Genomic DNA, 24,862 nt, shown 5'->3' with positions numbered 1-24,862 from the left:
ATCCGGCAATGGGCCTTGGCTGCAAAAAGAGGTACTGCGCAGGCGCAAAAAGAGTCCGCGAGAGTCGGCTGAGGAGCCGAGAAAGGCGGACAAAAGAGGGCTAGAGAGGCGGATGAGGAGAAAGGCGGACAAAAGAGGGTGAGAGAGGCGGATGAGGGTCCGCGAGAGGCGCAGGCGCAAAAAGAGTCCGCGAGAGTCGGAGAAAGGCGGACAAAAGAAAAAGGAAAAGGCGCATAAAGAAGTAGTCAAACGCGGGCAAAGCACGAAACACATTGCACACGAAACTAAACACACCAAAAAAAAAGAACAGATGAGCGCACAACAGCAAGGCACGACCACACACCAACCACACCCTTCAGGCACGGGACGGGACGGGACGGGACACACACCAAGAGGGGGATTCAACAAGCCCATGGAAGACAAAAAAAAAGAACACAAAACCACCCCACAGACCCTACAAGCAAGGGACGGGACACACACAAAGAGGGGGATTCAAACAAGACACAGGAACATAAAAAGAAAGAAGACGCTCGCGCAACAACAATCCCCCCCATACATCCATAAGAAGTGACACCCAAAGCCACATATTCTAAAGTGAACATCGACACCTTCACACTAGGCAGCATAGGTGTTCGGCATAGGTGTCAGCATAGGTGGATGTCCTTTCAATAAAGCACTATTAACCGTTCAACTGCAGAAAAGGATACATATTAACAGTGAGTGCGATCCTCCTTATTACTTATCCATATTTCGCATGCTGAGAAAGAAACAAGTCATGAATACACGGTCACGGGTACAAAACGATTCGGAAAGGATAACGGGAACAAACACACGAACACGAAAGAAACAAGAAAATAGACGGCGGCGCATAAAACGCGCTTCTGAAACACCGGAAGAAAAAATGTCTCGGATCAAAAAACGCAAAGCACAAGTGACACCGTTACAGAGACGTGCCCAAATGGACAGACACAATGAACGTAGACGCATTCAGCGCGCGTGTCAAATTGCTGCATCGAAAGAAGCACGATTTCAAACCGAAAGAGCTTGCGTATCATACATACAAAAAAGGGAGCGAAGAGACAGAATAAATGAACGGAGACGTGTACAACGCGCAAATGAACTGACAGAAAAAAAAAAAGCAAGATGCGAAAAGCACAAAGCTCAAATGACCGACATACAAAAACGGACAAGGCTCGATACAAACAATGCACGACGTAGACTGAAACGGACTTTGCGCAAAGCGGAGGCGAATAAAAAAAAAGAAAAAAATAGCGCGTCACAAATAATGGACATGCAACAAAAAGGCAATCAAACGCAAAAAGCAAAACATGCCCGTCGCGGACATCAACGCCGCACACCTGTTAAACGCTTACGGCAAATGGCTGAAAACGCCTTCAATAAGGAATCCACTATTGAGGAAAATTCATTGGGATTAATGAATGTCATTTGCAATCATTGTCATTCACTTAACTTCACAGAAGAAACAACTGGCAGTACAAATAATGAATTTACACGTTGTTGTCAAAAAGGTCAGATTACACTGCCTCCTTTACATTCATATCCTGAATATCTAAAGAAGCTTCTAACTAACGATGTCCCTGAAAGTAAAAACTTTATGAACTGCATTAGATCCTACAATAGTTCATTTGCTTTTGCATCTACCGGAGTACATATCAGGCCACCAAAAGGCAATGGCCCATACTGCTTTCGCATATGTGGACAAATATTGCATCGCATTGGAACAGTGCACCCTCAAACAAATCAACAACGCAAATATGCACAAATCTACATCCTAGATCCAGATGAGGCAATCTATCAACGCATGAACCTTCCTGAAAACAAACAATGCACAGAGCTTATAATGAGAAACGTCACTCATGTCATAAACAATCACCCATTAGCTAAGTCTATAAAAATGCTACATGAAGTTGAAAAGGAGGCAAATACAAAAGCAAATGCAGAAGGTATAGCGGCAACTACAATTGCTTTGGTCTTGATAAAGGACAAAGAACAAGATCCAAGACGATACAATCTGCCCGTCGTTAATGAAGTGGCAATTGTCTTTCAAAGTAAAGATGGTGAGCCTCCATTTCACAGAGATATTGTTCTACATTTACGTCCTGATAAAAACAACACACCTACATTCCAACGCATAGACATTTGCTTTCCGCTTCTTGATACTTTATTTGTTATTTCTATGCGCATCATCCAAAGCTGCACACTATTCTATATCTAATTCATACATCTCACTCTTTGTCATGTCCCAACGCCAGGGGTTGGCGAGCGAAGCGAGCAGGGGGCGGAGCCCCCTAGTTTGCTATTATAATGCGTTGAAATTCAGATAAAATGGTATATAGCCTTTGCTGCTTTACTATACACAAATACCTATACTACACAGAATTATTAATATTTTCCTCTGTAGAAAGAAATTGGAGTGTAGAAAAGGACTGGTCAAATAAAAAAATAAACTCAAAGCAGTTAACACAATGCATGGAAAAAAAATGAGTCAGATTGCAAATATATTTATTGCATTGGTCTCACAAACACAAACGTTTCACACAGCTCGCTAGTTTTATTTGGATGTATTACAGAGACTATAGATGTTAACAAAGTGCAATTACACATACATATATAATAAATATATATATGTATTTATACTAAGCAACACAAGTGTATGGAGACAAGCGGATAAGTTTATGTATCAAGCAGAACGTGACATTCCTTTGTTAAGCAAATCATTGCTGTTCTCTTCTGGACTTTCTTCTCTCCAGGCACACTAATGGAGGTCAAATACTTGTTGACAGGAACCCTTGTTTCACATAAAGTGCTGGTAAAATAACTTAAATCATAATTTAGGAGAAGGCTTAGCACACTTTTCAATTTGGTGGAAAAACAAATTGACCTACAGTGACTATGACAGAGGTATGTCCCATCAGATTGCTACATTCTCAGTCTCTTTGGATCTGTTGCGTACTACGTGCTCAAGCTGCCCAGAATCGGACACATCGTAGCTTGTCTTGTACTTGGCCAAAATCTTCATCAGTGGGCGTAGCTTTAGCCACCATTGTTCGTTAGGAATTCTGTGCCTGTGAAATAAAGTGCAAACATGTTTTCACTATTAAAAACATTACATATTAAAATTCAATATTATGGATAAGGGCGGCACGGTGGCGCAGTGGTAGCGCTGCTGCCTCGCAGTTAGGAGACCCGGGTTCGCTTCCCGGGTCCTCCCTGCATGGAGTTTGCATGTTCTCCCTGTGTCTGCGTGGGTTTCCTCCGGGCACTCCAGTTTCCTCCCACAGTCCAAAGACATGCAGGTTAGGTGGATTGGCGATTCTAAATTGGCCCTAGTGTGTGCTTGGTGTGTGGGTGTGTTTGTGTGTGTCCTGCGGTGGGTTGGCACCCTGCCCAGGATTGGTTCCTGCCTTGTGCCCAGTGTTGGCTGGGATTGGCTCCAGCAGACCCCCGTGACCCTGTGTTCGGATTCAGCGGGTTGGAAAATGGATGGATGGATATTATGGATGTGACAGATTAGACGTGTTTGTCAAAGTGCATTCATGATGATGATTTCATTCCAAGGACAGGCAGTGGAGGCATCTTCATCACAGACATGAGTTCAAACCTCACAACTTCAGGGATGTCCTGTCCATATAAAGCATTACTTCATGTGTGCCTGTATATTACACGTCACCTCTTTTTGGTCAACTCTGTTGTAGGACAAAGTTGGCACAGAGCCCAATCTGCTAGGCTTTAGTGGCATGCAAGGCCTGTTAACCCAAAACTGATTTGTCAGTTAATGGAGCTAAAAGCTAAAAAAATATAAACAATTACTCATCAACTGGAGGAAAAGCTCAAGGCTTTGAATCTTGATGTTTCCACAATCTCTTGGATTGTAGACTACCTCAACCAATAGATGGCAGTGTGTGTACAAAATGGCGGTGTGTAATACTGGAGCACCTCAGAGAATTGTCATGTCTGCCCTCCTGTTTACCCTCAACACAACAGATTTCCAGCACAATAGCAGAGCTTTCTATTTACTGAAATTGTTAGATGGCTCGTCCATCATAGGCTGCATTAATAAAGGAGATGAGTCAGAGTACAGGAAAGTCACAGAGGACTTCATCTTGTGCAGCGACAGCAACCTGCAACTCAATATCAGTAAGACAAAAGAGCTGGTGGTAGACTTTCGATGAGCCAAGAAGCCTCTGAGACCAGTCACCATTCGGTGAGGACGTGGAAGTGGTGCAGAGCTACAAGTACCCAGGCATTCACGTAAACAAACTGGATTGGTCTGACAACAAAGTGGTGCTGTACAAGAAGGGTCAGAGCAGACTGCACTTCATAAGGAGACTCCGGTTTCTTGATGTGTGCAGCAAGCTTCTGGAAATGTTCCACCGGTTCATAGTAGCCAGTGAGGTGTTCTACACTACAGTCTCCTGGGGAAGCAATCTAAGCACAAAAGAAGCATAATGCCTGAACAAACTTATCGGGTAAGCCTGCTGCATCACAGGGCGTGCCCTGGACTCACTGGGAACTGTTATGAAAAAGAGAATGGTGGCAAAACTGGATGCCATCATGAAAAATTTGTATTTATTTATCGATTGAGTGATTGGATGTATTATCTGTCCTCTGAGTCTGTATCATTTTTATGTTTACGCTGCTGTATGCATTTCAATTTGCCCAGGGGATTAATAAAGTTCTAATCTAATCTAATAATATTTAAGAGAATGGTAGGAAAATTATTTGATCTCATGAATATTTTCAATTATTGGAAGCCAATCTACACAATGGCTGTCCCATCCAAGAAGTGCTGCAAAATGCTGAAAGGTTTCCACTCTGGGTTTTATATGAATTATCCCCTAAGAGATGAGCATGGTAAAGCATGTCTGAGATTACAAAAAGAGTCTTTGGTGTGCTCAAGATACAATGCTGCAGGTTTTCATACCGACCATGATATACTGTATATTATCCTCTCCTTTCAAACTGTCAGTTACGTCGTACAATGGCATGGTGACAGGCTGACAGTGGATCTTTCAGATCACAAAATGTTCACCCGTGTATAATTGGTTCTTTCAAACGCCGTCTGAAAGAAAACACTACATGTGCAGTGGACGTTCTAAACATACATTAAAACATGAATTGGAAGAGTGGAGATGGTTCTACTTAGCTACAGTTGAGCTTCGTGCCACGGACAATTCCATAAATAAGAATGTGTCCGTAATAACCCCAAAATATTTGTTCGGCTGAATTTCAATTACCTTTCAAAGTAGCGACTTTCAAATAAGGCAAGGTAGATTTGACGCAGGCGAGTATATGTAGCCGTCATTAATGATGAGGAATAATACTGCTCACTAGAGACATTCTCATGGTTTTCAATTTTTTGTGCTTTTGTGTGCATGTTACTGAATGCACTCAGTAGCACGCACATCCGTTTAATAATCTCCACCACAAGTAAGCAGTTCAATTAACAGCATACTGTTTAAATGAGCGGCAGAAGTCACTGCATGAAGCTCCTAGCATTTTAAGTCCACCTTCCAGCCAAGCTGTCTGACAGACTACAGCTGCTGGAAAGAGAAGGCAACACTCTTGGCGATCTCTCAACAAAGTCCGCACATCTCACCTGTGCGATCAACCATCATTTAATGGTGGGTTTTTGTGCTTAGTAAATGTTTACTTCTTTTTAAGACCATGGTTTTTTTCTCTGCCCTCTGTTCAGGTGTGCTATAACTTACACAAAGTCCGTCTCTTCCTTAAGCTGAACAACTGGCTGGAAGATAAGGGCACGCCGATGCATTCCCAGCAAGCACACCGAGTCCTCTGTGTTAGCAAACACTCGCCCTGGAAAGACAAGAACAGAGTAATCCATATTGTGCATGTTGTCCAGATGACTAACTGTACAACAGATATCTGGCTAGTTCTTGTGTTGAACACACTTCTTTCAAGCAAATGTATTTTTTAAAATAAAAATTATTAAATTTGCAAGATTCTACCAATATATAAATAGAAAATCATGTCAACTGGTATTTTCTTGTAAAAACGTACATATGTTTAAATAGCTAAAAAATCCTCCAAAAACTCTTGACTCACATTACAGTGTCATGGAAAAGCATGCCTAAAAATGAATAAAACTTAAATTCATGTTCAATTGTATTCCACCTTTCCAAACAGAAGACTACATATCCCAGCAGCCTCGGCGATATAACATTATTGGACAGTTTTGGAGGATGCAGGGGCTGCTGGGAAGAAGATTGAGCAAGTAGGCCCTTTAAAAAGGAACCTGAAAAACTCAGTGGGAATTGCGATTGTTCATCTCTTTGTTCACACACCTCTCACACTCCATTGGTTTACAACTCATCGCTTGGATTACAGTTTATATCTGGATGTATGTGCTGCTTATCTGTGTGAGTCCATCCCGATTGGATACGTTTTTGTTTGGGGAGCACACTCAATCACCGCACTATACATCAGGAACTGGTAGGAGAAAACCTTACATTCCTTTCGGAAAGCTGTTCACAGTGTTATTACTTTAACTCATCCATTGGAGTGTTTTGGACATTTTCGTTAGTGTTTGTTTGTTGTGCTGTGTTGCATTTTATTATTGCCATTGGGGAGGGCCTTTGCATACATGGTTTTGGTTGTATCATGTGCTCTTTTTCTGTGCTTTGATTAATACATTCATTATTATTTATCAGTGTCTGTGTGTGTGCCAGGCCAAGGCTAGGTGTGTTCCTGTGTCCCCACAAATAAACAAATTGCCATCTTTGGACAGTGTGAATCTTTGCATCATTGCAACCATTACAGTATGGCAGAGTGTTAACTTTTGACCTATAATTTGGTATGTGCAGGAGTCGTTCAGGGATATGGGCAATGAAGATGGCTGCCAGGTGTATCAGTCAAATCTCTACAATATGAAAGCTTTATACATAAAATGACACAGAAACCCCTTTCATCAAATGTCTGTATTCACAAAACTCCCAAGACAAATTTAATTTGAATACAGGAGAGGCACACCATTTTAGTAAGAACTCTTAATTACATATTGAATTTCAAGCAACTATGGTTGGCTATCAACTCAGACGTATAGGAGCTCTGAACAACTGTTACTGAACTTCTGAGGTGAAAGATATACAGGTGCTGGTCATAAAATTAGAATATCATGACAAATTTGATTTATTTCAGTAATTCCATTCAAAAAGTGAAACTTGTATATTAGATTCATTCATTACACACAGACTGATGTATTTCAAATGTTTATTTCTTTTAATGTTGATGATTATAACTGACAACTAATGAAAGTCCCAAATTCAGTATCTCGGAAAATTAGACTATCAGTTAAGACCAATGCAAAAAAAGGATTTTTAGAAATGTTGGCCAACTGAAAGGTATGAACATGAAAAGTATGAGCATGTACAGCACTCAATATTTAGTTGGGGCTCCTTTGGCCTGGATTACTGCAGCAATGCGGCGTGGCATGGAGTCGATCAGTCTGTGGCACTGCTCAGGTGTTATGAGAGCCCATGTTGCTCTGATAGTGGCCTTCAGCTCTTCTGAATTGATGGGTTTGGCGTATTGCATGTTCCTCTTCACAATACCCCATAGATTTTCTATGGGGTTAAGGTCAGGCGAGTTTGCTGGCCAATCAAGAACAGGGATACCATGGTCCTTAAACCAGGTACTGGTAGTTTTGGCACTGTGTGCAGGGTCAGGTCCTGTTGGAAAATGAAATCTGCATCTCCATAAAGTTCATCAGCAGCAGGAAGCATAAAGTGCTCTAAAACTTCCTGGTAGACGGCTGCGTTGACCTTGGACCTCAGAAAACACAATGGACCAACACCAGCAGATGACATGGCACCCAAACCATCACTGACTGTGGAAACTTTACACTGGACCTCAAGCAACGTGGATTCTGTGCCTCTCCTCTCCTCTTCCAGACTCTGGGACCTTGATTTCCAAAGGAAATGCAAAATTTACTTTCATAAGAGAACATAACTTTGGACCACTCAGCAGGCGAGACGCTTCTGACGCTGTCGCTTGTTCAAGAGTGGCTTGACACAAGGAATGCGACAGCTGAAACCCATGTCTTGCATACGTCTGTGCATGGTGGTTCTTGAAGCACTGACTCCAGCTGCAGTCCACTCTTTGTGAATCTCCCCCACATTTTTGAATGGGTTTTGTTTCACAATCCTCTCCAGGGTGCGGTTATCTCTATTGCTTGTACACTTTTTTCTACCACATCTTGTCCTTCCCTTCGCCTCTCTATTAATGTGCTTGGACACAGAGCTCTGTGAACAGCCAGCCTCTTTAGCAATTACCTTTTGTGTCTTGCCCTCCTAGTGCAAGGTGTCAATGGTCGTCTTTTGGACATCTGTCAAGTCAGCAGTCTTCCCCATGATTGTGTAGCCTACAGAACTAGACTGAGAGACCATTTAAAAGCTTTTGCAGGTGTTTTGAGTTAATTAGCTGATTAGAGTGTGGCACCAGGTGTATTTAATATTGAACCTTTTCACAATATTCTAATTTTCCGAGATACTGAATTTGGGACTTTCATTAGTTGTCAGTTATAATCATCAACATTAAAAGAAATAAACATTTGAAATACATCAGTCTGTGTGTAATGAATGAATCTAATATACAAGTTTCACTTTTTGAGTGGAATTACTGAAATAAATCAACTTTGTCATGATATTCTAATTTTATGACCAGCACCTGTAAATGCACTTTAAACAAAATAAAGTTACCTAAACTATTAGTGTAAGGTGCTTTATTCAATGCAAACCCAGCCAAGCTTAGGTGGGCCCTTTACTCTGACCTGGCACTCAAGAAAGAAATCTTGTAAGGGATGCCACCATAAAGAGAAAATGTAACACATTCAGCACCCATATGTCACTTTGCGAAGTCGTCCTGTATGACACATTGCCACTTCAGAAGCCTCCCCCTAACTTACTTTCTACAGCTGCTTTTAAAAAGGTGTTAAATAACCCTGCAAAAAATTGGGAAAAGGTTTAGCAGTGAAGTAGTAAAAAAATAACTTTTGGATTTAAGCACTAAATATATTTATGTCTCCAACTTAAGGGTGTCAAGGGTGGCATCATCAATGTACAAGACTTCTTTTCTTTAGGAAGGGAAAATGTAATAATGTAAAATAAAGACAAAACACAAGAGAAACGATCAGCTGGATTACAGTCTTAAACCTTAAGATTTAAAGTTTGTTGTTTCACAAAACAGTAGTTTGGACATAGCTATACAGTACTAAAGCATTAGTGTTTGATGGACAATACCAGCTTTGTACCATGGCAGAAGCTGGCATGATTTTTTGATCCATTTTCACAGATATGCAGTTAGGGTCAGTATAAATCTGCACCCACTAATGTGCTTCATAACATTATTCTCAAACTTGCTATTCCTACAGAACAATCTGAGCTCCTTTTCTGTTCGCTCCCTGCACTTCAAATATGCTTTTGAGACCCCCAAAATTGATAACAAGCTGACCTGTGATCTCAATACAGAGCAAACGTGTAAAAAGAAACAAAATGGCTATTCTTTCTATGGAAGCTCCATTTTTTAAAATACACAAAACCATAAAGCTTTTTTTTAAAACCTTTAATTTAAATGAACCACATACTAGAATAATATTTTTAAAATGTTACTTACCCCACATACTGTAGTTTGTTGTGATGGTTGAGAAAAAATTTTACTCTTATGTTTTCATGCAGAAAGGAGATTTCTGATGTAACAAGGGTCGGGACTATGGTGGCCAATGCTGGACAATGGCAAACAACATCAAAAGCATCCACTAAAAATCTTGCAGTACTCATTTTGCATAATTCACATGTCAAGTAACCAAGTCGACCAGTCGTATGCTCTCAACTTCCCAAAAACAAGTATTTTTTACTAAAATATTATTAAAGAAACTAGCTCCTGAAAATGGTCTTATGAATGAAAACGGAATGCACTGAGATGTGAACAAGCATTTGAATTTTACACCAGGCTCCCATCATTACATTTATATTCATAGCAGCTGTCTATGAAACTGTACGGATAAACTGACCTTCTTGTTGAGGCATCTCAGTTATGCATGAATGTAAGGCATATTCTCTAGTTAATGATAAAGAAAATGTTTTTCACTTGCTTTTATTTAAATTTTAATCTTTAGTTTTACATGTATTATGTGCAGCGCACTGTTAGCCAATGAATAAGCTGTTACTATGCTGGACTCCTGACCAATGAATGAGGTGGAGAGGTGGGTCTTCAATTCAACTGCTCAGGCACATGTAGACGCATTCTGTTTTCACTCACAAGAGCATTTTCTTGCAGTAGTTTGTTTAACAATACTTTAGTAAAAATACATATGTTTGGGACATTATGAGCATATGACTGGACAACTTGACACATTGATTATGTAACATGAGTAATATGAGATTTGTTTAAAGGAGTTCTTAAGCATGTTTGTTATTGTCCAGAGTTAGTTATTATTAAACCTCTGTTAACATGTTTCTGATTTATTTTCTGTTCTGCATAAAAGCATGAGGTTACATTTTTTTTCTCGGCCATCATTACAAACTACATGGGGTAAGTAAAGTAACATATAAAAAAATTAGGTTTTGAGAGGAGAATTCATATAATGTATTGTAAAGTGGCTTTTATACTGTATATTGGTTTAGAAACCTTGGCATTTCCAATATAAACTTACAGAAGCTCTGTATTTCTCACTGTTTTTCTTTATATTTATTTATTTAACAAGCTTCAATACAAGGCCAACTTTTTCCTTGGAGACAAACACATTTCTATCTATCTATCTATCTATCTATCTATCTATCTATCTATCTATCTATCTATCTATCTATCTATCTATCTATCTATCTATCTATCTATCTATCTATCTATCTATCTATCTATCTATAACAACATTAAAAAAAATAGCAATAGAAGTATCAATTTCTAGCAGTTTTCTTTCACTACATTGTGTAACAAACACATTAGAAAGAAGGCAGACTCAATTCTTTTAGACAGAAGCCATGCTCAGTTTCCTAAGTTTCACTTGTTGCTATCAGGCGAGAGATTTAGATTTCCAGGGGTCAACAGCAACAGATTTAAGATCTTTTTTATCCACACAGTAGAATTCACATAGAATTCACGTAGTTGCCTGGATCATGCTGAACTCTAAATTCTCCCCGCAGCCCTGCTTAGAAAATGGTATGGAACTGTTACAGTTAATTGTATTTTTACATAATGTTTGGGTGTGTTACAATGGTTGTCATCTACTGTTGCTTGGATTATTTTGTTGTACCTTATGTAGCAATGTTTTGTACTTTCTTGTTGCAAACAAATCTCTGTTAAAATAAAAGTCTACTTTAACCAGCCTGCAGAAACTCTGGGTTGACTATCATGTTTTGGTGGTGGACAGGAGGAGGAGTGGTAGAGGACTTGATTGAGTGCTGCAGCTTGAACCCTCTGCAGTTCAAATTCAATAAAACCACTGGCCTTAACTCAGAACCGGAGAATAAAACCTAGAGAATAAAAGTTGAGGTGGTTCAGTTATACAAGCAGACAGTAATCTTAATTGTATAACCAAATTTAGAAGGCAAATATAAAAAAAGCCCAGAGCTGACTGTATTTCCAGAAGGGGCTCGGGTCCTTTGTTGTGGGTGGAAAACTTCTACGTATGTTTTACCAGTCTGTGGTTACAATAGGCTCTTCTACACAGTGGTATGTTGGGGCAGCAGCATGAGAACAGGGGATGGCAACAGACTTATTTAACTTAATCAGAAGTGCTGGCACTAGCATGTACTATCTAGAGACAGAAACAAAGAGACAGACGTTGGCTAAGCTTCTGGTTGTCATGAAGTGTGCCTAAGGGCTCATTTATACTTCATGCTCAGAACACATACGCGCACATGTTATGGCTGCCACACGTTCTCAGTGTTCATTTGATGCATCCTCTAAGCAGGTCCTCAGAAATTAACATGATGCGTGCACGAGTTGCAGTACCAGCAAAAAGTCAGGAGGCGCAGTGTGGTAAAAGTTGGAATGTGACGTCAGAGTCTCTGTTTACTATCTACAGTAAACTATGTTTACTATTTACAGTATGTGACAGAAAGCCCGCCTTGCAGATCCTACAAGATCGATGTGTATGTGTCGATGTTTGATGAATGGTTCGATGTGGTGAAGTAAAATGCCGACATACAAATGCATTCGTGGTGCTTTTATATTCAAGTGTTGCCTATTCCCCAACGTAATGACACGATATGTTTTAAAAGGTCTCACATACCATCTTCTGTGTCGTCTTTTTTTTTTTGCACCTTTATGCACAGCATCAGAATGTACAGTGGCGTATTTGAGCCACAGAGAAAAAAATTAAAGACATGGTGAAAAGGTGTATTTTATTATTAATATTTAATTATTTTATTATACAGTATACGCTCGTATGGATGTTGAATATATGAGTGAGGCACGCCGAATCAGACAGAGAATAGGAGACAATTGCCCACAATCCCGCAGCAAGAGAGAGAGAGAAGAACCATCAGCTCAGTTGTGATCACATGATGCTCAGCAGACAAAGTGTATACATACTACTCGTATTGCAAGACCTCGCTCGTTTATCAAGTTAAAATTTATTAAAAATTTTAGCTCGTCTTGCAAAACACTCGGAAACCAAGTTACTCGCAAACCGAGGTTCCACTCTATCTATCTATCTATCTATCTATCTATCTATCTATCTATCTATCTATCTATCTATCTATCTATCTATCTATCTATCTATCTATCTATCTATCTATCTATCTATCTATCTATCTATCTATCTATCTATCTATCTAGTCTGCTCCGGTTTCCTTACAAAGACATGCAGATTTGTGGAGTTGGTGACGCTAAAATGACACCAGTGTATGTGAGTGCTTGTATTCACCTTGTGATGAACTGTTGCCTGTCCAGAGATTGCTTCTGCCTCGTGCCTAGTGCTAGCTGGAATGGGTGCATCCCTGGGTTAATGGATGTAATCATTAAACATCCTGTTCAGAGATATTGTGGCAAGGTGTCCTCGGAATTTAATGGATGTTTCAGGCAATTTACAACACAATGACGCTGAACCTGTTCTCACCGTGATGATATCTTGCACTGCCATCTGGTGCAATCTTTCCAGATTTACATAAAGTACACATGCAAGTATGAACAGTACAATGCTTGCGTAGCAGTAGCGTCCGCTGGAGCACGCGTCACGTTGTATGTAGTATAAACTTGGCCTAACACTGTCTGCATGACATCTTGGTCAACCTATTGAGCAGCTTCAGCAGAAGGCTACTGTAATTCCACATTCCTGGGAGTGTGGTTGGAGTTGCTACTATAAAATGTTACAACATGACTTAAGGCTAGACAATGTTTTTCTTCTGCTTTAGAATGTCACATTTAATTAATTTATGGTTTTATGTACAATATATGTTACAATCAATAAGTTAGTGTATTGTTACTGTCTGTTAACATAAATATCAGTTGTTCTGGGAGCACATCCATTTTTATGACAGTTGTTGCATTGTTTAGTTACTAAAGTCAGAGTTACAAAAGTGTACAGCAATGGATGCACTGCTTCTATGATAAGGATTTAAACAATGTTTCGTCGTGAAATTGACCAGGTATGAATGAGCGTGACCATGTACATTAGCACGTTTGTGACAGAATAACAACAAATGCAGGATTAATTCCTACGTTGCTCTTGAAGCTGCTGTGATAGCTTCCTTTTACTGTTACTGTCTAATGGACTAAATGCCCTAAAACAACTTCAGCAGACATGACGTGTGCACACCTACACGTAATTACAAAGCACTTGGTTGTACTTTCATACTACATTTTTGAGTCTACAGTTGCCAAACTGTGCACTTCCGTTTGTTTCTTCATCTGAATTTCTCTCTTCTGTGCTGTTTGCTTCTTAAAATGATTTACCTTGTAAGCATCTTTACTAACTTTACAAGAAGAATCACTAAAGTGTCTATGGCATTAAACTTCTTTCAACAGCTGCTCCTTGAAATTGTGTGTGTTTCTTATGTGCAGTACATCTGTAATCTACAAGGTATGTGTTGGTAGACAGCTCCTGATTGGTATGATCATCTGGTCTGATGTCAAAACGTCTGTGTGCAGAGTTTAGATCCACTTAGGTGAAAAGGACGAATTGGCAATAAGTGTATTTAGAAAAATGGATGAATGAATAGACTTTTCTGAGGACTATTCAATGAAATTACAGTACCTGAGGTTGCTGTACAACACCTTCTATTTGTAGTGTTGTTAACATTTAGCTTTGCTTGAAAAAATGTAAATGATTTACCTTCATCTAAGGCAATCCATGCAGACAGCAACAAGAGAAAGAGAGACAAGATAAAAAGAATGAAGAACAAATTTAACTACAGTGTGTTCACAATTCAAAAAATAAAAAAAGCAGTAAGAAAATCCATGAATTGACAAGATTATACACAAATATTGATAAAGACACTCACTAAAAGGAAAAAGACAGCAATGTAACATACTGGAATAAAAATAGTCAAGAGGCTATTAAGCTGTGAAAAATTAATTCAATGTACACTCCTAGTCTGTGAAATAATGGACAATGCCCGTCTGAGAACTGGCTGAATGGGTTGCTATCACTTGATATTGTAGTCAAATGAAAGAACAATGTGGTCATATTGTCTACTATCTTCTAGTCTTTACTAGCAGCATGTAGCTGGCTAGCAGAGGTCGTCATGCATACAGCTGGTTTTATAGCTTTTCTTGACACCAATGACAGGCTAGCAGCTCTTGAGAATGCTGCTTATAAAGAATTCTGCAATAATAATAATAATTGATTACATTTATATAGCGATTTTCTAGCTACTCTACTATCACCAATGTGAGGCATCCACCTGGATGATGCAATGGCAGTCATTCTTGTGCCAGTATGCTCACCACATGTTATCTATCAGGTGGAGAAGGTCTGACAGAGATCACCAAATACAGACGGGATAATTAGGGAGCAGAACGGATGAGGCAGTGATGGACAATTTAGGAAGGACATCAGGGGCAACTCTTTTTGAAAGACACCCATCTTTTATGACCACAGAGAGTCGGACCTAAGGATGACTCCATTTTTTTGCCGAACATTGTCCACGTCAGTGCACTGGGGCATTGGGATACACAGGTTAAGCTCCCCCTGCTCACCACACCTGCTCCTCTTCCAGCAGCAGCCAAAGCTTTCCTGGTTGGTCTCTCATCCAAATACTGACTGAAACCAAATATGCTTAGCTTCAGGTGGATTGCTTGTTCTGAAGAGCTGGTGGCATGGCTCCTGGTAGAATTTCATGCAATACCACAGTAACATTGTAAGCAGCTGCCAGACATGGTTAATGGTGTAACAGTTTTGTAGCGATATTATAAGGTTATTACAACTGTACAGAAAACCAAATTTCCAGGATCTACAAACCTTGTAAGAGTCAAAGACTTTTTGCCCAAATTTCTGTATCTAATTACTTAGTTTGGTGGTGTCACTCTATTAATTGCTACAACAGGTTTTCAAGATGCAATTGGTCTTAGCTATTGTGTCTAGGCCAAAGGTTTATGGTATATTTTACAACCATATAAAAATCATATAAATATATAATTTATTATTTGGTTGTGTATGCGGTAAATAGTATAATATAGTATATTATGCCACACTTCTAACTAGTGCCAACTCAGGATCCTGAAAATTAAAATACAAGACAATACACAACATTAATAAATGACATACAAAATGGTCTTATTAAATTAACTCATAAAAGTTTGGCTTACAAAGCAAAAGACAACAAGTATCAGGCTTCTGCAGACCAGTTTGCCCTGTTAGGAACTTGGAAGAACAGAAGTAACAGCTATCCCACAACCCCCTGCCCTCAGTCTCCTCTCTTCACGCCTCTACTTTATATAAATCATCCTGCCTCCTCCACTTGGCTCAAATATGTTCACAGAAATTGGCCATATAAACCTCCTCCCTGTGGTTGCTTCTATAATGTATGTAAACAGTGAACCCTCAATTCCCAAATGGTGCCGAAGGTAGAGGGCACACCATGCCCCCTTCAGTCTACTCTAAGTTTACATGTGGTCCAACTAAAGCCAGATTCGAGTTGGATTATACCTTTCACTCACCTAAAGTACATTTTCAGTACTTTTTCATTTTTTTAAACTTGTATGCCTGTAAACCTTTCCTCTCCGTTTCTGAATTCTAGTAATATACCATGAATCAGGAATCCCACATTATAAATACTTAAGACAATTTTTTGCAGCCATTATTAATAGAAGGACTTTTTCTCTCCTTCTGAATATGTTTTGTGCTAAGGTGATAATTAATAATAATTCTTTACATTTATAAAGCACTTTTGTCACTACTCAAAATGCTTTACACAGAGAGTGAGGAGCCAATTCAACCAACACTAATGTGTAGCACCCACCTGGATGATGCAACGGCAGCCTTTTAGTGCCAATACACTCACCACACACACACACTAATAGGTGGTGAAGGGGTAACAGTGAGAGCCAATTAGGGACAAGGTATGGTTAGGGGGCCAGAATGACTAGGACGTGATGGGCAATTTAGCCTGGACATCGGGGTACACCCTACTCTTTACAAAGGATAGCCTGGGATCTTTTATGACCAGAGAGAGTCAGGACCTTGATTTTACATCTCATCCGAAGGATGGCACCATTATTACAGAAAAATGTCCCTGTGATAACACTGGGGCACTGGAATCCACACGCAGACCACAGCGTAAGCGCATCGTGCAACACCTCTTCCAGCAGCAACCCAAGCTTTTCCTAGATGGCTTCCCATCCAAGCACTGGCCAGCTCTGAACAGGCTTAGCAGTGGATTACCTGTTCTAAAGTGCATACAATATGGTAGAGCTTCTAGATATTAATACAAACTTCTGCAATACAATGCACAATATAATGTATATTCAATTGGTCAGAAACTGTGTAAAATCGAGACCAAGGAGTTGAACCTTCGCTGATGTGATAATATTTGTGTAAATGTTGCATGACTAAATTATTTTTGTTATTATAGCTGGGAACTTGTGAAAGCCTTCTGAGCCTGTCCTCAATTAACAGTGCTATACAAAAATAAATTAAATGGATAACTGAAGAGAGTTCTTATGGATTCTTAGAAAGAGGCAATAATGTATATGAAAGCTGGTATTACGTAAGAAGATAATACCTTGTCTGTAGGTTTCCTTAAGCTTGCGAGAAATCCACAGCATTGCTTTAGCTGCTATCTTGGTTCCAAAGTTTCTATCAAATGGTGAAGGTGAACCACCCTGTAAAAGTACAAGTTAATTGAAGATTACACTTCAAAGTTTCTAGGAAACATCAGTAGCAAGACCATAATAAGAACAAGCAAAGAAATAACCAAATACAGTTTTCTTCAGTAAAACCTTTACAAAGACCTATAAACTAGTACCCTGCATCCGTAATCTATATAAACAAAATTATATATCAATAAAATATTGACTGTTTAGCTTATTCACTAATCACATAAAAACAACTGATTTTGATTAAATGTTGCATGTACCTTGCTGTTGGTCCAACTTAAAATACAGATTATATGTCATAATAGGAAGAGGAGTTTTAATGGGAATTGGGAGTCTCAGATAAACAGCATTGATAAAGGGACTTCATTTCCCAACAGGCCGCAGTAGTGTGCTGGTGTTGAGACGAGGGTACAATCACCACCATGTGTACAAAGTTTTACAAAGCAGAATCTCATCTAAGTCTACAGGTAAGTAAAGTGTTTTCTTCTTAATTGTTTCGCATAACAATTTCAGTGTCTCACAGGATTAAAGCTTTTGTCTAAGAATACGTGTTTTTGTCTCATCGTGGGTTGTGTTCAGCCATGTTGAATTTTCTAAAGGCAAATCTTCTCATATTTATTTACACCCAGGCAACACTGGGCACTTTGGCAAGTAATATATAACAAAAGTGAACAGTTCTTACTCTCAGTTGTATAGAGCAACAAAGCACTTTGTGATATCACAAATAATTGTCAGCTTTGAAATCATCCAATAGTATTTAATTCAAACATAATGAAGTCTGACTCCCTCTTATAAACCTCTCAGCTGAAGGTAAAACTTAGGAAGACGACCGTCACTGAGTTGTCACTTTATTTGGAACACATGACCCATGCATGAAAATGTAATTCATGAGAGTCTGGAGAGTGCCTTACAGGAACGGAACTGATTTAAGAGGAAGTAATCGTAGTGGTTTCTGCTTCTGTACGAGGTGAAAGAACAATGATATTATCTTGGCTCTACCCCCAACCTCCCTTCTAGCAAGGAACATAAAATAAAACCAAAGCAGGGTCAGTTGACCACCAGCATCTCAGCTCACACAAGTGCACCTGTAAGGCTTTAATTAACATGTAAATGGTGTTTTCAAAATCAAACTCTTGGCATGACTATGAAATGGGACATTTTCCTGCTACTGCTTAAAGTAGATAGGCAAGTTGTGTAAGTGTGAATTTCAGAGTTAGAAAGCGGACAATGTTAAAGATGTATGTGGCATTGAATGTGGGACAACAATGCATCAGATCACTGCCATTAGACCATTAGATAGATAGATAGATAGATAGATAGATAGATAGATAGATAGATAGATAGATAGATAGATTAGATTATTAATCCCAAGGGGAAATTCACATACTCCAGCACCAGCATATCAGTAGCCCATATAGGGCTTTTTTGTACTAAACACTATGAAATGTAAGTGTAAAGGAAAAGGGACTCAGTCCAAAATCCAGCCAGTCGCACTCCAGTGTGCATAAACTAAAATGCTACATTCAGTCAAATAACAGCTAACTAAAGCAGCAAGAGGTATATAAGAACACACCATTCAGGTACTTTGTCATGGGAGCTGATGACCTCACTAAGTACCAGCCCTGTCAGCAAAAAAACAAGTTGCTGTTGCAGTGTGCCAAAAAGTCACAAGCATTAGACAATGGAGGATTAAAGGACCATCGAGTTTCTGCAGACTCATGCTCATGACAGAACTAAGTTATGAAGAACATGAATTAGAGTTTGCATCCTCCACCATGTGATAACAATACAGGTTTAAGTAGCTGTAGTGTGTTTATGTGTGGTGTATCATAGCATGTACTATATACAAGAACAGCAAGATCTGTACACCTTGACTAATTATAGTGTGAATATTCTTCTCTTTATGGCAGCAGTGAAACCAGTTTTCATGCTACAAGCCTTAGAATGTCCTATAATTGTTTTAGGAACATGATAGTTAATTCTGCTCACCCAGTTGACAACTGTCTATTGAACTCAATCCAACTTCTGTGGAATGAAAGGAAACGAGTGATTTGTAGTAGAGATATGCCACAAACTAATCTGAAATGAGTATGGGGCATATGTGAAACAAGATCATCTAGCTGCACTTTCCTCACATTATGGATTTCATGCTGCAAATAGGCCGAGACTATTCAAAGGATAAATAGGAAACTAACTCACTATTCTGTAGGTAATCTTTATAGTTAACTGACCACTTAGTGTACTTACCCACAACCCATGAACTTGTTGAGAGTCAACATTAGGTATGCTACCAATACATTTGAAATTTGTACAGATTTGTACAATCATTGGAGTCAACTGTAGTGGTGTAATATGTGCAATGTTATTCTCCTAAGGTCTTCTTATTAGTGGCACACATTACAAGTTTTTCAGTGAATCAAATTATATTGATCTGTTTATCGGTAACAGACTGATCATTTCAGTCCTTTTGAGTTCATTATTCAGTAGTATAGTTGCCATCTTTTAAATAAACAAAAATAGAGAAGGTCGCCAAATGAAGCCAGAGCAAAAAAAAAAACCTCCTGTAAGCGTAAGATGCTGCACCACATATTTGTGTTATAGTTTAAGATCCTCAAACATTTTTTTCTGAGATAATTCTGGACATTTTTAGTAATTTTGTTTCTTTCACTTTCATTTTATTTCTGCTCTTCAAATATTTTTGGATCAATTTATAAAGATGTTAGTATTGTATAGTGTCTTTTTTATGTCTTTGTTTTTATTATATTATTACGTGCTTGTCACTATGCAAACCATGGTGCAGTGGTGGCTCTGAGGTTAGGGATCTACACTGGTAATTGGAAGGTCGCCGGTTCGAATCCCGTAAATGCCAATAGGGACTCTGCTCTGTTGGGCCCTTGAGCAAGGCCCTTAATCTGCAATTGCTAAGTGCTTTGAGTAGTGAGAAAAGAGCTATATAAATGCAAAGAATTATTATTAAACCAGCTTGGTAAGTGCAAAGTGTGACCTCACAGACACATCTGCATTAAGGTCAGTCCCTAGGATTGTTGGGGTATTTGAGATTGAACTGCAAATAAAATTTTTGGTGGTTTGGTTTGGTGTGTGCTTTGTAGGATATTCTGGTTAAAACAAACTTTGCAATAGCTAGCTGACTATGATTTTGGGTTTACAATTTTTGGATTGATGAAATATAGGCTATCAATTTATGTTTGACTGTTGGATACGTTTCACCTTCTGGTTATTCTAAGACTACAGCATCGGCAGAACAAGTTCATAAATTGATCATATTTACATATTCAGCTTTTGAGTAAAAATGTAAGCAATCTGAGTGTGGTGAACACTGCTTTGTGAAAATACAAAGATTCATAATACTTAGCATGTAGCACATAACTAATACATCTTTTCAGAGCACATGGAAAGAATTCACTTCAGTGTTGTTAACATATTGAGATTCATCTTGTAGAAAAGAGTTTTTAAATACCTGTTGCATGTGACCAAGGACATTCTTTCTGCAATCAAACACCCCCTTTCCCTCCTCGGAGTACAACTGATAGATGAAGTCTGTTGTGTAGTTTTCATTTGAATTCTCATTTCTATAACACAAACAAGAATAGAAATAAAGAATGCTCAAAATTTTACCAAATGTGTTTTGCCAGAATACTTTATTAAGTAGACACCTCAGTTAGGGACCAAACAAAAAGTTCTCAACCAGACAAAAAACAGACTGCAAGTCACTAAAGAAAGATATCCTAAGGACTCACCTCAGCACCAGGCCTCGCTGAATACTTGTTTTCATTTTTTCTGTTAAGTGCTCCACATTGGACTAAAAACAGTAAAACACAAAAAGTTACAAAGCAAACAGTGCTGCTGGTTTAGTCAACATAATATGTAACTTTAAGTAATCATTTGTCAGTGCTTCACAAAATAAAATAGGAGAAAACACTTAAACTATGATTTCTAAACAGCTTTGAATAAAGTTTTAAATAGATAAATTTAATATTTGCCTTTCTACTTTACTACATTATTTCTAGTCAATGTACTGTATAATAATAATAATAATAATAAAAAATATATATGGGCGGCGCAGTGGGTAGTGCTGCTGCCTCGCAGTTCGGAGACCCGGACTCGCTTCCCAGGTCCTCCCTGTGTGGAGTTTGCATGTTCTCCCCGTGTCTGTGTGGGTTTCCTCCAGTTGCTCCAGTTTCCTTCCACAGGCCAAAGACATGCTGGTTAGGAGCATTGGTGATCCTAAATTGTCCCTGGTGTGTGGGTTTGTGTGTGTGCGCCCTGCGGTGGGCTGGCACCCTGCCCAGGGTTTGTTTCCTGTCTTGCGCCCTATGTTGGCTGGGATTGGCTCCAGCAGACCCCCGTGACCCTGTAGTTAGGATATAGTGGGCTGGATAATGGATGGATAAAAATATATACCATTAGAAATACCCAATTTTGGCCTGGTATATTTAACACATTTCATATTTTTTGTTGTGGCATGGTGGCACAGTGGTAGCGCTGCTGCCTCACACTTAGGAGACCTGGGTTCGCTTCCAGGGTCCTCCCGGTGTGGAGTTTGCATGTTCTCTCCATGTCTGCGTGGGTTTGCTCTGGGTGCTCTGGTTTCCTCCCACAGTCCAAAGATATGCAGGTTAGGTGCATTGGCAATACGAAATTGTCCCTAGTGTGTGCTTGGTGTGTGAGTGTGTGCCTTGCGGTGGGCTGGCACCCTGCCTGGGGTTTGTTTCCTGCCTTGCGCCCTGTGTTGGCTAGGATTGGCTCCTGTGACCCTGTAGTTAGGATATAATGGATGGATACTTTTTGTTAGCCATGGGATTAAAGTTAGACAAAAAAAGTGCATTACTTGTGTGTCAAATTCAAAGGCTGCAAAATGCTGGATTCTTCAAGTCTGTTTTTAGTGCATTTCTAGTTGTGCCCTGAGCTTTATTTATGCTAATGCCCAGGATTACGGTATTGGCAATTGCAGTCTTTTAAGCCAGTTTTCAAAAATACTCAGTATTTTCTGATAATAGAAAACATTTTCAAGTAATCCCAGTCAAATCTGTAACTCCATGATTTGAAATAAAAAAAAAAAAACTAAATGATTACCAAGTAATGGTGAATATACATAATTGATGCCACAATTTAAAATTAAAGGACTAACAGGGCAACTCAAACTTCCAAAGAGATGAACGTTTTCCTGGACACTGAATGTTCTCTTTATCAGTGTCAGTGGACTGACAGCATCTTGAAACCCAAAGAATGTTCACTTTAGACATGTACTCTTTATTGAGCATTGTTCCTGCTTTTTACATGGTGGATTCAGAAAGTATTCAAACTCCTTCACTTTTTTACACATTTTGCTATGCTGCAGTCTTACACTAAAATCATTTAAATTTTTTTCCCCCACATCAAGTAACAATCAATATTACAGAATAATAAAGCAAAAACGGGATTTTAGAAAACTTTGCCAATTGTTTAAAAATGAAAAACTGAAATATCACACTGACACAAGAATCCAGACCTTTGGTTATTGTTTTCTAATTTAATATACCTTTTATACAAAGGATTTCTGTATACTGCGGTGGGTTGGCACCCTGCCTGGGATTGGTTCCCTGCCTTGTGCCCTGTGTTGGCTGGAATTGGCTCCAGCAGACCCCCGTGACCCTGTGTTCGGATTCAGCGGGTTGGAAAATGGATGGATGGATGGATTTCTGTATAGTCAGTGGGTTTTAAATGCACAGTATATTTGAATATAAGTAGTAATTTATTAAAAGAGCCTCATTTATTGTTACAATTTATAGCAACATAACCTACTGAGAAACTGACTCATACAAGAAGATGTAAGATGAACATTTTGAACTATCAAAACTATAAAATCTTGACCTAAAATGCCCAATCTTCTTTTTCTCCCTCCTTACCTTATTTATTCTTTCTGACTGAACCGTATCATCAGATAAAAAATTAAAACTCTCCTTACTATGTAACAGAGTTTAGAATCAAAAAATTTAATATTATGTCTTGCAACTATGTGTTTGCCAGCCCTCCTCCAAAAGCAGTATGAATATTTAAAAACTGTTACACAAACCTGGAGATCTCTGATATCAAAGGGCTCCTCAAAGATGTACGCAGCATCGGCACCTGCTGCTAGACCACCCACACTAGCCAAGTAGCCACAGTATCCTCCCATCGTCTCAATGATGAACACACGTCTCTTTGTGCCACTGGCGGACTGCTTAATGCGGTCACATGTCTAACGCAGAAACATCAAACGTATAAGAAATAAACAAGAGGAATGATGCATGGGGAAAAAATCTAATTACACAAGGCTCTATTTTAAAACTCTATTTTAAAGACATCTTTTAGTACTGTATTTTTCTCTCATGTTAGTAAATGTGAAATATCAAATGAATTTATAATGCAGTTATCAGAGTTAATATCCTTTAAATTCGATACATTCTATTAAATATTTAAAACACCAAAGTGCGTATGTAAAGGGGGTTTTCCACGATACACCTCTTGATCTTTTTGTTCTGTAAACAGAAAATGAACCATAATTATTAAAATACATTTTTAAAAAAAGTTGAATTGTTTTCGCTATTAAACAACAAACATATATAATATGTGAGAATAATATTTAAATTTAGATTTGTTTTTCCCATGGGTTGTGGGGTGGGAACTATTTCACAATTTCTTTTAAAAAATTGCTGCAATTTGGCTTTTGTGTCAAAACAATACGTGCAGGATATAAAAAAAACAATTAATAAATAAATAAATATATCCTTTTGGTGCTGTAGCCAAAAAAAACATGTTTACAGTATGCTATTATATAGTACATTATAATTCATTCAATAATCGAAAAAAAAGCATTGTTTACAATGGCCTGTATTAAATGGTATACATGCAGTGGCTAATTAATACTAATTATAATTCATAATTTCTGGTAGTTTCTTTTGAATATTAAATATTTAACAACAGCTTAGAGAAATAAGCATATATCATTGATGCTATTTCATTTTTAAAATAATCTCAGGCAATTCATCATCAAAAAGTCAGTGGTTTTCATACCAACTATTTTAAGCTTTTTATTAATTCACCTAAACCTAAAGATCATTGTAACAATATTAGGGATGTGCTTGGGTGAATTGTGTGATTTCTCAAAATGTGTGAATTTTGAGAAACCAATGTGTAGAGGATGGGTGCAAAAAAAATTCTACACTAATTATTAACATTTTATTGTTCTCAGTGAAACATACCATATACCAGAATGCACTACAGCAAAAGATAGGATAGTCATGCAGCATAATACACTATCGGCAATAATTCTGGGTAATTTGATGACATATTAGATGTTTAATGAAAATTTATTATGAAAAACTGGTTAACAGGTTCATTACTAGGGTTGCCACCTGTCCCGGATTTCCTGGCATTGTCCTTCATTTTAATTTTCAGTCACGGAAAAAATATTCTCTCTCTGTCCCGGTTTTCAGTAGGCTAGATCAGTTTTAGATTTTGTCTTTATGCCCATCCTCTTGAATTATGCATCGGTTTTCCACTGGTGTGCACTATCATTGGCTCTAGC

The 24,862-nt window shown here is 38.6% G+C and overlaps 2 protein-coding genes across 6 annotated transcripts in view; one reads left to right on the top strand and one right to left on the bottom strand.

Annotated features, from left to right (window-relative positions):
• Positions 1-24,862, top strand: part of pitrm1 (pitrilysin metallopeptidase 1) — an 827,899-nt gene that overhangs the window by 69,021 nt on the left and 734,016 nt on the right. The gene's annotated exons all lie outside the window — the stretch shown is intronic.
• pfkpa (phosphofructokinase, platelet a) overlaps positions 2,507-24,862 on the bottom strand; it is a 116,480-nt gene continuing 94,124 nt past the window's right edge. For all 5 annotated transcript variants that reach the window (XM_051929333.1, XM_028804104.2, XM_051929334.1 and 2 more), the window contains 6 exons: positions 23,369-23,533; positions 21,054-21,115; positions 20,774-20,885; positions 17,202-17,301; positions 5,733-5,838; positions 2,507-3,086 (listed from right to left, as the gene is read on the bottom strand). In XM_051929333.1, coding sequence (XP_051785293.1) covers positions 2,933-3,086; positions 5,733-5,838; positions 17,202-17,301; positions 20,774-20,885; positions 21,054-21,115; positions 23,369-23,533 — 699 coding nt within the window. In that variant the 3' untranslated portion in view covers positions 2,507-2,932. The remainder of the gene's footprint in view (positions 3,087-5,732; positions 5,839-17,201; positions 17,302-20,773; positions 20,886-21,053; positions 21,116-23,368; positions 23,534-24,862) is intronic.

Source organism: Erpetoichthys calabaricus, chromosome 6 (assembly GCF_900747795.2).
Source record: "Erpetoichthys calabaricus chromosome 6, fErpCal1.3, whole genome shotgun sequence".
Lineage (NCBI taxonomy): Eukaryota > Metazoa > Chordata > Cladistia > Polypteriformes > Polypteridae > Erpetoichthys > Erpetoichthys calabaricus.
The sequence above is the reverse complement of the archived record's forward strand: the minus strand, read 5'-3'. Positions and strand labels throughout refer to the sequence as shown.